Here is an 18,439-nt window from a genome sequence, read left to right as displayed (position 1 = left end):
GTCATCTGAAATGAGTACCTCGTTTTCAACTACATCTCCAACGTAGCTCCGTGATTTCAGTTTCCTTCCCGGTAATATTTTGTTCAAAACTGTCCATTTTTTCTTGCTTGTTATGATTCCTGTAAGTTGAGAACTATAGTATTTTCTTTTCTCTGACCGAATGCAGTCAGTGACTTTGTTTCTGTACGTTGTGTATTTAATTTTATCTGCCTCGATTCCTGTTGCTCTAGCAATTCTTGCAAGGTTGTCTCTTTTCTTTAACATATTACAAATCTTGTTTGAGATGAACGGGTATATTTTCCCTCTTGTCCTGGTGGCCTTTTTATTCCCTGGGCTCCTGATATATGACATGTATTTTTCATAGCTATTTAGGATATACTTAAAAAAGCAGTTCGTTGCAATTTCGGGATCACTTGTATCAAGCACTCCATCCAACGTTGACTGCTTCAGGTCGTGACAAAGCTGATTGAGAGAGTCTGTAGTGATCGATTTGAAAGTGTGCATGATCGTTGCTTCATTTATTTCATTTTCAATTGCCATTAAGATGGGACGATGATCCGAAATAGTTGTATTAAGTATTGCATATGTGAGAGAGCATTCCCCAATTGCAAAGTCAAGAAGGGAATTGTGGGACTCTCTCATTCTAGTTGGGATATCTCCATCAGTAAGAACAGAAAAACCATTTGAAGTAATGACATCTAGGAGGTTGCACCTGAGAGGAAGAGCTTTGAAGAATGTTAATATTAAAGTCACCAATCAGTAGAAGGCTTTATTAAGAGCAAATTAATCTGTTTCAGCAGATTAATCCACGTGGATTCTTAAACGGAAATTTCAAAATAATAAAAATCTTATTCAATTCTGAATTGACATAGCGTCAACTCTGCCAATATAATTGAGTTACAGTCGAAACCTTGTCTTCCCCTCCTCCAAAAGCGGGTTTATGATTAGGTGCAAAAGGCACGACAAGGACCACTGATCATGTGGGATAAATAAAATAGGTGCATGATTTCATTAACAAAATATGATTATCCGAAGGCATTAGCTGAATCTCACATCAATACTGTACATCACAACCTGCTGTCCACAGAGTACTGTGGGCAACTACGCACAGGAAAATGAAGTCTAATCCTCCACTCAACAAGGACCATAAGAAGGGAATGCAATGTAAATAGTGCCACATGATTTGGACTGGAAAATGTAAACGTGTCATACGAAGCGAAGAAAAAGGATTAGCCTCGACTGGTCAGAAATGCTACTGGAGTGATATTCACAAGAATACGGTGACAGTAGCAAAGGGTCAATAAGGAGGTGGCAGTGTGATGGTTTGTGTAGGATTCTGCTGTAGTGGACAAAATTGTTTAACATTTGTATCCTTATACAGGAATGTAGCTACTTACATTCCTGTACAACAGCTTCTAAATCAGTGTCTCATACCATTTATTGAATCCTTAGAAGTGAATACAGATTTTTGCATTATGGATTGGATCATTGTCTTATCTTCCAGAAAACAAAGATCCAATCCATAATGCAGCTTCCACTTGGAAATTTTTCCTAACTAATGTAGGGAATATTAGCAAGAAAGGTTTCCATGGTTCTTTCAACAATTTGTAAACAGTGAAAAGCTATTTCTCATATATAGAGTGCAATCAGAGTTATTCATTGAACCTATGCCAAACAGAATAGGTATTTAAAAGTTATTACGAAGAAAGTGTTTTCATTGGATATTAAATAAATTTAAAGTTTTAACTGGTTGTTTGGTTTCTTTTGTGGCTCTATTGTTTTGGGATAAATCTTATACCTTGAAACAAAGTACGTTGACAATAATTTATTAATTTTTTTTCTTTTTCACATGTGCTTTATGTATGAGCATGTGAATAAGGGGATGGGAAAGATCCAGTAAAGCGACGCGCCTCTCTGTATGATAGTATGTAAAATAAACTTCATTTATATTAATCGCGGTATACAGTATATGATTACAGTACATATTTGCTACAATATTTTGGTAGATAGCTGTCAAAGCTCAGAACTACCTACGAACGCTGACGAGTGTTTTATTCATCAAGAAGAGCAGGCGTGTTTGTATTCTAAAATTCGGCACGGGTTTGCTTGCATATTTATGAAACTACTAGCTATTAATACTTTAACATGTGGTTTATTGATTTCTGTATAACATAAATAAGAGTGTGCCCAGGGCTGATTCTCAAGATAATACTCCCTTGATAGGTATGAATACTGATATTCTATCTCTCAATTCAGTTCAATGGGTGAGAGATGCAATATGTCTTGATAATTTTTAACAACATTAACTCAAAACTATTTCATCGAAATCAATGAGTACGTAGAGATAAAAATACATCCAACTATTGTACTTTTCCTCGCAGGTTACTTTACAACCAGATTGCCAAAGAATATCTAGGTCGGTTACCATTGATCGTGTAAAATATGTACTATTCAGAAGCAATGGAGGCATCCATCGAAATAGAACATAACGTAAGGTGTACAATAATATCAAAGATTTTGATTACCATATTTAATAATTTTATTATTCTGTAACTTTTTAACATAACTATATTATGTTTCAAGAGGGATTTATACTCTTTCTTTAGGTGATCAGAATAAAGTAAACTGGCGAGAGAACTATTAAATTTTTGGAAAGGTTGGCGTATAAACTTCCCGTTTATACGCCAGGTCGGCAACATTGGGGTTAGTTTACAAGACGGAGATATAATAACAGCACAATATTTAGCAGTTATACGCCAGGTCGGCAACATAGGGGTTAGTTTACAAGATGGAGATATAATAACAGCACAATATTTAGCAGTCATGTGGGCTAGAACATCTATATATTCAAATTATACCAACTTAAACTTAAAAATAAAATAATGTGAAATAAAACTCAACAAAATATACTTGTCTTGGTGTCCATCCTGCTGCTCCAGTGTATTGTCGATCAGCAGTTGTTTATACTATTTAAAAGCTCCTTGTTGGATCCAGTTCTGGGTTTCCGAGCAGCTTGCCACAGTTTCACCCATCACATACAGTATTCACTGTTCATTGGCCGATTTTCGTATTTTGTGTGGACTGAAAAAACCGTAATAAGTCACAAAAAAAAAAAAAAAAGGATTGGGCTACTTCATCCACCTGAGATACGTTTAACCACAGACTGAATCGAGAGATCTTAAGACTTCTTCCATTCCAATCTCCAGTAGATTTGGACTACTTCAGAGGATCGAGGAACCCACTACGATGTCACAGAGAACATTACAAAATGTAGTATATACATTTGTATGTACAAGAAGCATAGAAGAGCTTCTGGAATAACATCCTCCTTTGTCAGCTGACTGAAGGAATGCCTATAATTGCTTATATAGGAAAGTATGGCACAATAATGATCACGTGACCACGTATCAATAATGGCGAGGTCGACATATCTTATTCAACGAGTCAGAAAGTGAGAGGAAGGGAAAAGAAACTAAACTTCAAAATTATAGAGCAGAAAGGCAGATAAAGAAAACAGGAGGGAAAGGAAACGCTACAACAGCGATCAACAACTTGTAATACAGTAGACGCCTTAAAGTGTACCCCTGTTACGGTTCACACTGATATCGATGATTCAGAGGTACTCAAGCCAAACATGAACTTGATAATTTTGTCCATGATCAACTTTAATATTATGTTGAGTCAATCGTGCTGCTTATACCAATAGCACTGCGAGAATGAAAGTGCAGGGAGTTAATTTGTGGTGCGAATAGATCTCTCATGTTCGGATATTCAGTCAACGAGTCTTCTATGAGATTGTCCGGTATAATACCCCCTTCTACCCCCCAACACACAGTTCGAGCACCTTTTTCGTTAGACTAATTTCCTCTGCATGAAATACGGAATTGGGATCCTACGTTGAGTAATGCTAGGCTATAATCTCCCACTAGGAAACTGAACATTGCTTACAATAGTCGTAAAGCATTCTGGGAAGGCACTCAGATACTAAAGGAAGGAAAGCTGTGGAAACAAACCACATTCCGTTGTCGGAAACTAGCTACAAGGTAAACTGAATGTGATAGAGATCCAGAGGAGAATTTATAAATTTATGCTTAATTAATTAATTAAATTAATTATTGAGTTTCTATTCACATATTAAACGCAGAGGGATTTGACTCTGCTCTTCACCACAATAATAGAAGCCATATTTCAAATATCCATTTTGATTTTTTTTTTGTTCTTATTTGGAACTGATCTGCTCGTAAGACGAACTTGGTCTGTCATAATTAAGTGTTCTCGACTGGTGTCCTCACATATTTTCTCAACATTCTGTTTTCCTCGTAGAATCTAACTTTCCTCTTACTAAAAAATTAACCATGATTGGACGGTGTGAAACTTTTAAACAGAAAAACCACCACGTAGCTCCGGCACACACTCATAACACAAAGCGTTTCTGTCTTGACAAGATAATGTCAAGTTTTCTTGACATTATCTTGTCAAGTTTTCCAGAAAGAAAACTAGCTAAAACTTGGCTGTGTATTCGCTTCGATATATTCAGTTGTCTAGTATTTTTTTTAAAGACAGACTCGTCAGTGAATAATTAATGTAACACCCAATTCCCTCCCCCCTCAGCTAGGGATGCAATAAAAGAGTATTTCAGTGAAACACAAAAACAGCTACCGCTCGAAGGGAATCAGCTATTTTGGGAAACACCCGAGGCACCCCTTAGTACTCTTACTCCCGGTTGAGAACCACAGGCATAACAAATCCCTTGAATACTGTACTCAATATTTTTCCATTCAATGTGCAACGCAATCCCTTTTCGTACATAACTATAAGGAGATTACGTCAAATGAAACTACTCATGTCAAATATCAATTAACAACTTTAAGTTGTGACTATCAATAAGTTCGATACTAATGGGAATCAGTTAATCTGTATTCAACTAAAATAAAAAATCAAAATCTTGGTTATACTTGTATATAATTGGGAAGAAAGCCACAATCTGCTAAATCTAAATCAGAATAATAACATATTGCGATTTGCAAAGGTCAACGTCAAGTGAGCTCAGGCATCAATCGTTTCGTAACTTCGTCGTCGACGTAACTTCGTTTCGTCGCACCACAACAGGATCGATAAATTCGGCCCTGGAGAGATTGTGCAAGGCCCAAAGGGTAGAATTTTTCTCAGCCAGGTCTGTGCTTGTTAACAAGAGAGACTGCTTCTACAGGGATGGGATACACTTAAATAGAAAGGGTACAAGAATATTTGCTGATGCTATCGAGACAGAGTTAAGTGGGTCGGAAAACTGCTAGCTTGGGGGATACATGGACTAATAGATTAACAGTAGCCGCTGGCAGAGGTGAAAGTGATTCTTGTACTGCTTCTATTGAAATGCAATTGAGCAGCAGCCTGGAAAGCAAGGCAATGGGGATTTCCAGGACTGCTGGGAGTCATAGTGGAACAAATAAATACATGGGCTGTGTTAGAGTAACTAAGAGTAGAAACAGGTGCAATGTATACTTGCATGTACACCACTGCTAGGAGTATAGTTAACAAATTTGATGAACTTGAAGTGCTGGTCATGAGTAATAAGCAATGAGTATAATGGCATTGTAGAATTGCTGCTATGGATAAAGGGATGATTGAGTGGGAGAAGAGAGTGGTAATCAATGGACACTGCTCTTCGCGGACTAATGTTATTAGTGGAGTCCCCCAGGGTTCAGTGTTGGATCCATTGTTGTTTTCTGTATTCATTAATGATATTGATGATGGTATATCAGGCTTAATGTCCAAGTTTGCAGACGATACGAAGGTTGGCAGAGTTGTTAATGACAGTACGCTGCCGCAGCAGGATCTAGAAAATTTGAGCAGATGGGCTGAGAGGTGACAACTGAAGTTTAACATTACATTTGTCAAAGTACTGCATATGACAAGCAGTAACCCCAGAGTAATGTATCAACTATGTGGTACCACACTGACAGTGATAGAAAGTGAAAAGGACCTGGCGGTAATTGTGCAGGCAGATAACGTTTTCTGAGCGGTGCAGGCGGTCTGCAAGGGTAGCTCACGGTGTCTCGTCAATGATATACAGGAATTTTTCTAACAGGGATAAGGAGGTGATTATCCCCTTTTTTGTTTGTTATTTGGTTTTTAGGAGCATTAGCAACTACGGCCATATTGCTCCAGGGATATGCGGTGGCCATACTCTGACCTTTCGTATTTGGTGGGCACGGGCTCGAACCCCGGTCTACTCAAGAAGCGTGTGCTACGCACTGCTGCTCCTGCCCACCTGGCTAAGGAGGCGCCTTATCCCCTTGTACAAATTTGTATAAGGCAGTGGTCAGGCCACACCTAGAGTACTGTATACAGGTCTGGAGGCCTCATTTTAAGAAGGATGTAGAGCTGTTGGAACGAGTACAAAGAGAAGGGCAACAAGATTAGTGAATGAATCAAAGGGTTGGTCTTACGAAGAAAGGCTTAAGTTTTGAAAATTAAAGTGCTTGGAGACCTACCTGCAAAGTGATCTGATTGAGGTGTATAAATCCTTGAATGGTTTGAGCATGCTCAATGCTGATGGGATTCTTCCTCTTGCTCAGAATAATCACCTGAGAGGGCATACATTCAAATTGAGGAAAGACAGTTGTAGGATAGATGTACGGAAGTTTGCCTTTAGCCAACGGGTGGTTGATTGCTGGAACAAACTTCCATCTGTCATAGAAGTTGATAGCTTAAACAGATTCAAGGCAGAACTAAAACATTTGGAGCGAGTGGATGGGTGATATGAGAAGGATTTTTTTTTTTTTTTTTTTTTGCTGATGCCATATAAGCTTGCTTTCTTGCATCATGTGCCCTTGCTAATATTAATGCTAACTTCGGCAATACCGGGAATGGGAGTTATGACATATTAGTACCGTGAAGGAGTTTACTTATGCAAGGGTTGATGCACAAACAACATTTATAATACCAAGGTAGTTTTAATGCATCGTTTTAATTCCATCTCATATTGTGAATACCTTCACAACGAGTTGCCATGGTATTGCACTACATGCATAAATAAACTCCATACTCTGAGGCTTTAGCCAAGAAATGTCTTTTATACTAAACCAGGGGTCTTCAAACTACAGCCTGAGGATATTTCAATTCGATTGTAATTGAATATACAATCGAATTTAAATATCCTCAGTTGAATCCTTGAATATAATAATTAATGTTTATATTAAATCAAAATAAAATTAATGAAAAACACATTTTACAGATTATTTTAACATTCGGCGGTCGATTAATAGTGTTGATGCTTCTGTATCGTCAGCTTAGTCTTCATAGATATTAATTCTGTTATTTCCACTGAAAGCTATTCTTTGAAACATCGTTAAAATAATCTGTTGAACTTGACCCTGTCTTTAAATAGCAATAGACGTTAGAGACAGTAATTAGGGATTTCCCAATCCCTTGCCAGCCTGCACACAAACCCTTATGTACAAAGTAGGGAAGCAAAGGGCACCCTAGGCTTTGACTACACAAGAATCCCGGATAAAAGCTGGCACCAGCCGTATGGTCTGATGAACGGTATCGGTAAGATACTGAGCCAGCATGAACATGAACGCTGATTTCCAGAGTATGGGATCAAAGGTCACCCCTAGCTTCTACTATACAGGAACCCAGCATCCAGGACAAAAACATGACACTATCCTATTGGTTAATGGAGTTAATCCCTCTGCTATAAATTAACTACTGGCAGCCTGTATGCACAAGTTTCTGGTAGCATCGGCAAGAGGAGGTTGTCGGCAGGTATGAATTTAATCTATTTGTATTAGCTTAGATTTTCTGTTTTCTATTGTAACAGCAATTCAAAACTTAATACTTTAGAAACGTAACTTGCAAATTGCAATAGTAACTGTAATATCCTAAAATATTCAAATTTGTAGCTCTTTCTGTTCTCCCCACAGCACGGTCTGATAATGAGTATCTGTAAGATACCGAAACGTCACCTTAAACTATATTATAATTAATAATATAGTTTTATATTAAAGTAATGTAATTTATAAGGCAAATCGCCTAATAAACTATATTATTAATTTCACGTGATAAGAGTGATATGAATATAATAATAACCTTTACGTTAAAATATTTCCTAAAATTTTAAGACACGTAACAGTGCTTACTTCAATATTCACAAGTATTTTTTTTTTTTTTTTTTTTTTTTTATATTCCAGCGACCCATAAAAATCATGTCGAAAAAAAAAAGTTGATGCTGTGTCGCGTTTTTAATGAGCGGTGGCCAATTAACTGTTTTTTATTTCACTGCTCAATGATACTTGCACGTGTCTTATTTGCAATGAAGCCTTGTTGATGTTAACGAATATAACTTGAATGACACTACACCACAAATCATGCCTCAAATTACGATAAATTTCAATGAGCTTTGCGGCAGAAAAAACTCCAAGAACTAACCCAAACTTTTCAAAGTCAACAACAGAAGATTATAAACTTTTACTTAAAACTTATCCGCAATTAGACCTACTTTTCGAGCCTCCCAAGTCATTGCCGAAGAAGAAAGGGCCTTTACGGATGGAGAATTTCTAAAAAGAATTTGTTTGGCAATTGCAGAAGTATGTCCTGAGAAAGTAAAGAATTTTGCATCTAAGTTTATCATCATCAACTGTAACGAGAAGAATTGAAGATTTAGGAGCCGATGTTCAAAATCAACTTGTAGAAAAAGTTCGTGAATTCACACATTTTTCAATAGCAATTGATGAGAGTGAAGATACAAGCCATACAGTTAAATTACTAATTTATATCCGAGGTGTAAATCAATTTTGCAGTAACTGAAGAGCTAGTTGCATTAAAAAGTTTGAAAAATACAACAACTGGTTAAAATATATTTTTGAATGTGTCAGAAGCAATTGACGGCCTAAAACTGAATTGGAATTTGCTATCAGCGGTTACAACGGATGGCGCTAAAAATATGGTCAGTACTAAAATTGTGTTTATGGGTCAGCTTCATTAATACCTTGAGAGTAAAAACCAATGCAATTTCATAGTATAATTCAGTAACAGTCTTTGTGCGGAAAATTTTTGGACGTAGATTTAGTCATGTCAACTGTAATATCAACAGTAAATTTTATTCGCGGTCCCAATCATCAGCAATTCGAAAATTTTCTTGAAACTATTGAGGCTAAATACGGTGATTTGTTATACTACACTGGAGTACGATGAAGCGATTTTTTGAACTTAGGATCAAAATAGATCTATTTATGAACGAAAAATTGAAACCCGTTCCGGAACGGTCAGATCTCAAATGGTTGTGGAACCTTGCCTTTTTATATGTGAACACCTGAATTTTCTTAATATGAAACTACAAGGACGAGACAAACTTGTCAATGAATTGTATTATAAAGTCAAAGCATTTGAAACAAAACTGGAGTTATTTAAAAGTCAACTACTTCGGAAAAATTTTTCACATTTTCCATGTTGCAAAAATTTATCTAAAAATCCTAGCTGTAATTTTTCCACTGAAAATTTTGTTCAAAACGTTAGTTTGTTGCAGGAAAATTTTGCAGCTAAATTTTCTGATTTTAAAAATAATTCAATGGTGTTTGAACTTTTTCAAAATCCGCTTGACGTACCCGTCAACGGTGTTTATGAGAATTTACAATTAATCTAATGATGCCCTGAAGACAATATTTAAAAATGAAAATCTAATTAAATTTTATTCAACATTATCTGAGTCAGATTTTCCAAAAATTAAAAATTTTGCAAAGGTTACATAAAATTTCGGAAGTACATGTATATGTGAGCAGACCTTTTCAAAAATGAAATATGTAAAATCAAAAATATGATAACGTCTAACTGACTCGCATTTACATGACTTTTTAAAAACTGGAACTAATACTTTAAAATCCGATATTAAGAAATTTAGTCGAACTCTACAACCACATTCATCGCATTAATTATAATTTTGTTGCATTACTAATGTATTTTTGTGATTAGTACAATAAAAAATACTACATTTTGTTGTATTACTAGCTCTATTTTTGTGATTAGTACAATAAATAAGTAATAATGAAAATTTTATATAAATGAACTGGTATATTTTATATTACATATCCATCGATTTATTTTTGAACCTGTAGATATAAATTTTGTTTCTCTGCATAACTTTAATGTTATGCAGAGAATGTAATTTTCAGTAATCAGGAGTTTTCTCCGGCTCGACAAATATTCCAAAAATTCATGTGGCCCGCTTCTCTAAAAGTTTGAGGACCCCTGGACTAAACCATTGCATCTCTCATACTGTGGAGTTATACTTCATAACTGAGTTGTCGCTATTGCCAATACCATGGCAACTCGTTGTGAAGGTATTTGCAATATGAGATATAATTAAAGCGAACATTAAAACAACCTTGGTAGTACAAATGATGTGTGAATTAACCCATGCTTCTCCTTCATACTCTGAAGCTTTAGCCAAGAAATGTGTTTAAGACTATTAAGTACCGTGGTTATTAACCGGGAGTACCTCGGGCATTGTACCAAAAATTGCGGATTTTCATGTGCTTATGTTTTACTAAAATATTTATCAGCTAATTGCGAAATTTTATTGATTTTATCGTGTTTTGAGAGAACTAAATCAAAACCAGACAAAACGACGGCAACTACTAAACAATAACCGAGAGCACAATGACAACGAAACAAAGCAAATGAAAATTTCGCATTTACCGCTAAAATCAGAATAGAATTTGCATCCAATCAAACAACCAGAAAGGCAAATTACGCATCCACAGTAATCAAATAACTCGACCGGACAATCACTCCGTTCTTCGGCCACGCCCGCAACGCGATGACAACGTATACCCACAATCTGGAGTCCAGCCAACAATTCATTATGACAGACTAAGCGACGAGTGTAATCATTAACTTTCACCAAGTCCGTCTTTCTAGCAATTCAGCTCCAAATAAGAACCAAAAAAAAAAAAAAAAAAAAATTATCGATATGAATATTTGAAATATGGCTTTTATTATTGTAGTGATGAGCAGAATCAAATCCCTCTGCGTTAACGTGTGAACAGAAACTCAACAATAACTATATGAAATCCTCTCTGTTGAATGAGATGGTTTGAAAGAAATAATCAAGACTTGAATGGAAAGTACATTGCTTATTCGAAGAGAAAAGGTATTACATAAAAAAAAAGATTTCGTTGATGAAATCTATATTTATGAGTCGTAAAAAGAATTACTAGAAGCCTCACTGTAAGTGAACTATCGCATTGCTTGTTTGTTATTTGGTTTTTAGGAGCATTAGCAACTAAGGCCATATTGCTCCGGGATATGCGGTGGTCATTCCCTGACCTTTCCGCATCATCCGTATTTGGCGGTGACGGGCTCGAACCCCGGTCTAATCAAGAAGCGTGTGCTACGCACTGCTGCTCCTTCCCACCTGGCTACGGAGACGCCTTGCATTGCTTGTCAAGGCGAGACCCACACTATTGGTGAAAATTTGATAATGCCAAGCGCTACTGATTTGTGCGAGGCAATATTCGCACACAACAAATCAGCAAAATAAAACAGGTACCGCTCTCTAATGACGCTGTAGAAAGAGAATTTTACTTTCCTCAGCCGATCTTCTCAATGAACTCATTCGTAGACTAAGTTGTCGCGTTATTGTATTTTGCAACTCGATGAAAGCACCGATGTCAGTAGCTGTGCTGTTAGCATTTGTTCGATACCTGTATAATGGTGAGCTGTGCGAAGACATTCTTATTTGACGATTTTATTTGAAAACTATTACAACAGGAGCTGATATTCTTGAAAAAATTTACAATTTTTTTGTGCTCATGAACTCAACTGAAAGAAGTGTATTGACGTCTGTACTGAGGGTGCCAGGCTATGCAGGGTACCATTTCAGGTGTTGTTACGAGAATCAACGCAGTAGCATACCTTTCCTGTTCAAGGAGTCCACGAAGAAAATAAAACATGCCTGCAAAACTGAAAGATATTTTAAAGACCCTAATGGAAATCGTTAATTATGTGAAATCTAGTAGCTTATATCCCAGGCTTTTCCGGCAGATTTGCGAGGAAATAGGCAGCGCCTACGACTGCTTCCTTTTTTATACCGAAGCACCTTTGCCTAAGTCGAGGTAAACAGCTGATGAGATCCTCTGAAATTGTAATGTTTCATACTGACCATAAAGCTGAAGCCACAAGAAAAACAATGAGATAAACTTGAGAGATTCATCGACTTTGTCTAGTGATTATTCACAAGGTACTGCATACCCTGCCGATGTATATGAAACTGAACGCACTGAATCTATCCCTTCAAGATAAAAACACGAGACTTTTCACTACTGATAAAATTATCCTTTGGAGAAAGAGCTGAAGCACGACAATATATCTTCAATATTTTCCTATATTTCTTGTTGAAAAAAATATCTCCGGAGAGTCAGACTTACGGAAAACAATAATTTACCAATTCACACAGCTGTCGATCTCTTTTTAAGAATATTTTCCTATCAATACAGATCAACCTATAATTTTCAATACATTGAAAATTATAGGTCGATAGCCAACTCTTTCTTGGAAAACCGAAACTTCTCTGTGTTACCCACAAAAGAAGAACTGATATCTCTTGCGACACGTCGCTCCAAGAAAAAAAAAAAGTTTAGTGTTCCAATGTCTTCTTTCTGAGCTAGAATGTTGGACACTTTCCCTAATATAGCAGATAAAGCAGTTCGTACACTTTCCATTTGTGGCGACTTATTTATGTGAACTCGTAAATAATTCTGAAATTTTGGTTCGCCAAATTGTGAAACAATTTCAGGAGACATTCGCTGTCAATTATCAGCTTTAACACCGAATTGCAGAAAAACTGCTGAAAATCTCTCGCAGTGGGTCTCTCGTTAGATTCACTAAGTAAGTTTGTTTTTTTTTAAATAAATTAATAATATTTAATTTATTTTAGTTTAAAGATCAGCGATTATAATTTTTTAATATACTTATGATATTAAAATACGTATGATAATTTTAGAGGATACCTTGGCCAAAAAGATTAAGAACCACTACATTAGTACATACATAGCACACACGGATGGCTGAGGTGGCGGAAGCTCCTTCAAATAATTTCTGGAAGCGCCACTCAAGTACACAGATCAATTACAGATTAGTTAGTATTAGTAGAGGCATATAGTGTAAGAAAGCAAGCTTCAACCAAAAAAAACGGTCCCATTTTACCCATCCATTTACTCCAAAACTTTATCTAGTTCTTCCTTGAATTTATTTAAGCTATCAACTTCCAACAACGACAGATGGAAGTTTGTTCCAGCAATTAACCACCCGCTGGCTAAAGGCAAATTTCCGCACATCTATTCTACCACTGTCTTTCCTCAATTTGAATTCATGATCCTTCAGATTCGTAATCTGAGCAAGACGAAGAATATCATCAGCATTCAGCCTGCTGGAACCATTCAAGGCAGTAACACCTCAATCAGGTCACCTAGCAGGTGCTTTTTTTTTTTTTTTTGTTGGTTGTTGGCGCATCGGCTTTTGTGGCCATAATGCACCTCACAAGGTTTTTGCATTTACTCTGATCCAAGCCAGAGGCGGGATTCGAACCCGCGACCTTTGGGTTGCCAGGCAGGCACTTTACCCACCCGGCTGGCCCGGTCGGCGCAGGTGCCTAGTCTCCAGGCGCTGTAATTTGCAGGACTTAATCCTTTCTCGGTAAGAGGACCTCTTCGTTCCCCTTCTCTGTACTCGTTCTAGCAACTCTACATTCTTCCTAAAATGAGGTTTCCAGACATGTACGCAGCACTCAAGGCGTGGCCTGACCATTGCCTTATACAAAAGGAGAATTACCTCCTTTTCCTTATTAGCAAAATTCCTGCATATCATTGACAAAACCCCATGACCGTGGTACTTCACTCAGTGTGGTAGAGAATGAAAAGGACCTGGGAATGATTGTGCATTCAGATATGAAGTATTCTGAGCGAAGTACCACGCTGTTGATACGTTTCTCTGGGGTTACTGCTACCCATATGCAGAACTTTGCATCTGTCAATGTTAAATTTTAGTTGCCACTTCTCAGCCCATCTGTCCAATTTTTCTAGATCCTGTTGCATAGCATACTGTCATTACTATCTCGTTAAGAACTCTGAGCCTATGGTTAATATAAGTTTCATTATGTCATTAAATAAACTCGCAAAAAATTATATCATGGACTTCTAGCATTTAAATAAAGAAAATTATGAATACGGATTTATACAAAATCTTCACTGAATTTAAATACATTTTCAAACTCTATGGATTTTCTTAGTCGTTAGTACTCATAAACGTACGACTACATTTCGCACCTTTAGCCATATTAATCATAAAAATTAATTATATATATATATATATCTCCATCCTATAATTCTATTTCGAAAATCCAAATACAATTCCTAGGGAAAATACGCGACATGTTTGCCCTAAGAATGTGTAAAGTGTATGAAATAACGTATATTCCTAGAATAAGGAAAGCTACATGAATATTTATGCCAAGAGGTAAAAAACTCTTTTTTAAAATTACAGCTTACCTTAATGTTTCTGATATAATGTTATCGACTCCCATCCTTAAAAAGAATCTAAAATGAAAAGGCAGAAAACGAAATGTTACCTGATCTGAGAATAACTTCAAATACAGGTAATGCTTTACACCGGAAAACACCGCGAACGTTAAAAACTATTGCTTGTCATGCTATTTACATGTCGGGCCCAGCATTTATGCAGTATATCTCCAATTTAAATGATGCGATGTCATGAGCCCATAAATGTAATTAATATGACAGTCGCAATATCTGAAGAGGAAATTACTCTATAGTCTCATAAAAATGCAGTCCTACGTTTATGAACAGTAACAATTAAGAAAATCCGTCGAGTTTTAAAATGTATTTAAATTCAGTGAACATTTTGTATAAATCCATATTCATAATTTTCTTTATTTATTTATTTATTTATAATGAATAAGGGTGTTTTAGTTTAAAATATAACAGACGTATACGAGGGTCTTCAAAATCATATTACAGGGTACGTAACTATCACTGCGCTAACTAATGAATGCAAACTTAGTACACAAGTAAACTACACTCCATAGGTCTACCCGCACCGAATAACGTTGATAGCACGCAATGGTAAGAAGACAAAAAAAAAAAAAAAGAAAAAAAAATCTAGAAAACACTCACATTTCTTCTTGTTTCGTATCTTCTACCTGTAGTTGCATGTTTACTTTTCATATGCCTGTTAAACAACTTTTCTCGGCTAACATGCCTCGCCTTTCGCTATAAAACTAAACTGTAGTCACACACCCCTTTCGCGTAATATTGCTGCAATTTCTGAGAAATTTCTGTTGCACATATACTGTACTGTATACCCGAACGGTATGGTGCTTTATCATTCGGCTTATACCGGTGTTGATAAGGATTCACGCAAAGTGATATTAGATGAAGGTGAGATTATTACGTTAACTGCACTTTACTATTGGAAACCGCCCTGAAGAAATAATGTGTGGAATGTACAGGTACTGTATTGCCTAACTCATAGTTCGATAACCTCTCGAAAAGTGAACTGCCAAATTCATTCAAATCTAAGGTATAAATAACGTGAGTAATAAAATAAATTCTGTTAAGAAATTTAATTTCTTAAAATTTAAGATTTTCTTAAAATTAAGAAAATTTTAATTTTAATCACAGTTTTTAAATTTAATTTTTTTAAAATATCATTTGCAAAAAAAAATTATAAATTAAAATATAGGCATATATGTCAGATTTTTGTTAGAACTCTCATACAAAACGCATTTTGCTTTTGTTTAAAGAGTTCCATATAAGAACAATCAAATCAGCTGGCATGGAACGCAGGGCACAAGTTGTAACCCTTCATTCAATTAAACTGATTCATTCATTATATCCCTCCTTTTTAAATTAATTATTTCCATGAAAAATAAAGCCAAGTTTTCTATCATTCACGCACAAACCAAAATGTACGTAAATAAAATTAAATATCAGAATCAAACAGTACAGCAGACTGTCGAAATAACGGCACATTGAGATCGGATGTATATATACAGCGCATATGTCTTGCAGTACCGAAAAAAAGAAAACGGCAAGTCACATGATTACTGTATTTGTTTACGTTCGCCATTTTCAAAAGGAATTCTGTACTGATATTACGGATTATACCGCTGTTTTATATTTATTTTAAATTAAAAACCCCTCACTATAGCTCCTAACGTTAATAAACCTCATACAGGTTTATTAACAGGATATACAGGAAAAGAAGAACATTGAAGCTTAGCAAACTTGATATAACCCAAACTATTACATCAGGTTCGCCCGGAATGTTAATTCATATACCCATGTGTATTGTGTCTGTAAATTGCGTGTGTTCTCTGCTCGATTTGCCTGTTTTGCTGGACGAAAACCCCCAGTTTCTGGGGGGGGGGGGAACCTTGCTATCTACGCATGAGACCCACTAACTCAGCTACAGTGGAAAGCCTATAAAGTTCGCCATCGATGTGATTCGAACCTGGGCCTTTTCCACACGGTGTGGAGAAGACAGTGACGATACCACTGTGCTACACACGCAGACTAAAAACTTGATATAATAAAGAAAACAGAACGGAGAGTAAAATCAGAAGTGTATCAATGGCCGAATATAACATTGAATCGTCAACATGTTTGTGTTTTATATACAGTTAATAAAATAGCGTTCTTAATCTCTATTTCTTATTTAGCCTCATTATTTCTGCATTAAATATATTACAAATAAAACTTTCTAGATAATGAAAAAATCAAAATAACGGCACCTTGAATCAGAGCCGGACCAAAGTATTTCAGCGCCCCGGGCAGAAAGATTTTTCGGAGCCCTTTACTAAGAATATATATATTTTTTGCCTCATTGTTCTTCTGTTTTTGGTGCCCCTTAAAGAATGGCACCCCAAGCAAGTGCCCTGCTAACTCGTACCTTAATTCGGCACTGCTTTGAATCCCCGAAGGTGCTGTTTATTCTGAAAGTCTACTGTACATAACATCAGTGACAGTGTTAATCAGTAACAATAGCACATGACAAGAAAAAAGCCAATTAAGGTCTCCGGATATATCTGAGTATAAAAAAACTAAAAGAATGTTTGAGAACTTTTTGTCTTCTGATTGATTTGTTAATTGACCATGACACACAATAATTCTCCAGTCAGAAAAATCCAGTCAACACGATTTCCTTCTCATAACAACCAGTTAGCTGAAACGTGGCGCTTCCTGTGTTAAATTTTCTGAGAAAGGATGGGTTTGCACTTCTAGTAACGAACACTTTGGTAAATGGGTGACGCAATATTATTACCTTGGGTGACGCAATATTATTACCTTGGGTGACGCAATATTATTACCGTGTGTGTGTGAAAGTAACTTAGTTTGTGTGAACTTAAAAGTTAAGTTAATAAGTAGTTCTGCGCAGAACTACTTATCACTATAAACTTTGGTCACTTAAAAACACTTTGGTAAATCTAAGAAAAAGTTAGGAAAATACGGAAGTAAATTAGTTGCATTAAAGTAAATTACCTTAGTACCCAATCATGATAAAAATCAGATTCCCCGTTAAATTAATAATTGTAAGACGACGATTTAAATTACAACCAGTACTCGAAAATCACTGAGGAACATTTGTAAACATCTAGGATGGAGGAAATTACAAGTAGTGTTTCTTTTGTAACATGCAAAATTTCACGTAAAAGCGTTCATCACGTCGCAGGAGGAGGGGGGGGGGATGAACAAACGACCTCGTAGCGGCTCTTTGCTTTTTGTCCTACAGTACCTCTAAAAATCTAGACTCAAATGAGTATTACATGCTAATATGGTTTCGGTTCAGTTTATTATATGAACTTACAGCATAACCCAATAATTAACGCCATATCTTATTAACTTAAATAATAGGCTCCTTTAGAACACTCTCTGCTGAACTGGGTTAAGTTTGGATATTTTAGGTTAAGAACCGAGACAGAAAATTAGTAAATATATATATATATATGCTAAAAACTTAATTTTTTAAAATAAGAAATGCCATCATTGGTATTCCTCATTTTAAAGAAATTGTGTTTCCTTGGGTAGTGCAATATTATTACCGTGTATGTGTGTGTGTGTGAAAGTAACTTAGTTTGTGTGAACTTAATTAACAGACACTACAGGTGAAGCGATGTTAAAATGACGTCATACAACTTTGAGTCCCAACCCCCAGTTCCCTCTCTCTTCAAAAGAATTTTTTTTGTAGGAAATTTCTTCAACTACCACAACGTATCCGCCATAAAATTACAAAGCAATTACTTTTTATTCCTGAGTTACTCAAGAATGAGAAATTTTTTTTCTAGCTTGGATATCGCATTTTATTGTGTCTGATGTAATACGAACACATTTTCTCATAGAAACAATCTTATAAACAGTGGTTA

General features: G+C 36.1%; 1 protein-coding gene across 1 annotated transcript in view; it reads right to left on the bottom strand.

The window, feature by feature from the left end:
- The window catches only part of LOC150079318 (uncharacterized), a 211,685-nt gene extending 196,440 nt beyond the window's left edge, over nucleotides 1-15,245 (bottom strand). Inside the window, exon 1 of the mRNA XM_090383031.1 lies at nucleotides 15,192-15,245. Coding sequence (XP_090239157.1) covers nucleotides 15,192-15,229 — 38 coding nt within the window. The 5' untranslated portion in view covers nucleotides 15,230-15,245. The remainder of the gene's footprint in view (nucleotides 1-15,191) is intronic.
- Between the last annotated feature and the right edge of the window lie 3,194 nt (nucleotides 15,246-18,439).

This window comes from Mastigoproctus giganteus, chromosome 10 (assembly GCF_048544385.1).
Source record: "Mastigoproctus giganteus isolate SK-2022 chromosome 10, ASM4854438v1, whole genome shotgun sequence".
NCBI lineage: Eukaryota > Metazoa > Arthropoda > Arachnida > Uropygi > Thelyphonidae > Mastigoproctus > Mastigoproctus giganteus.
This window is presented reverse-complemented; position numbering and strand designations above follow the sequence as displayed.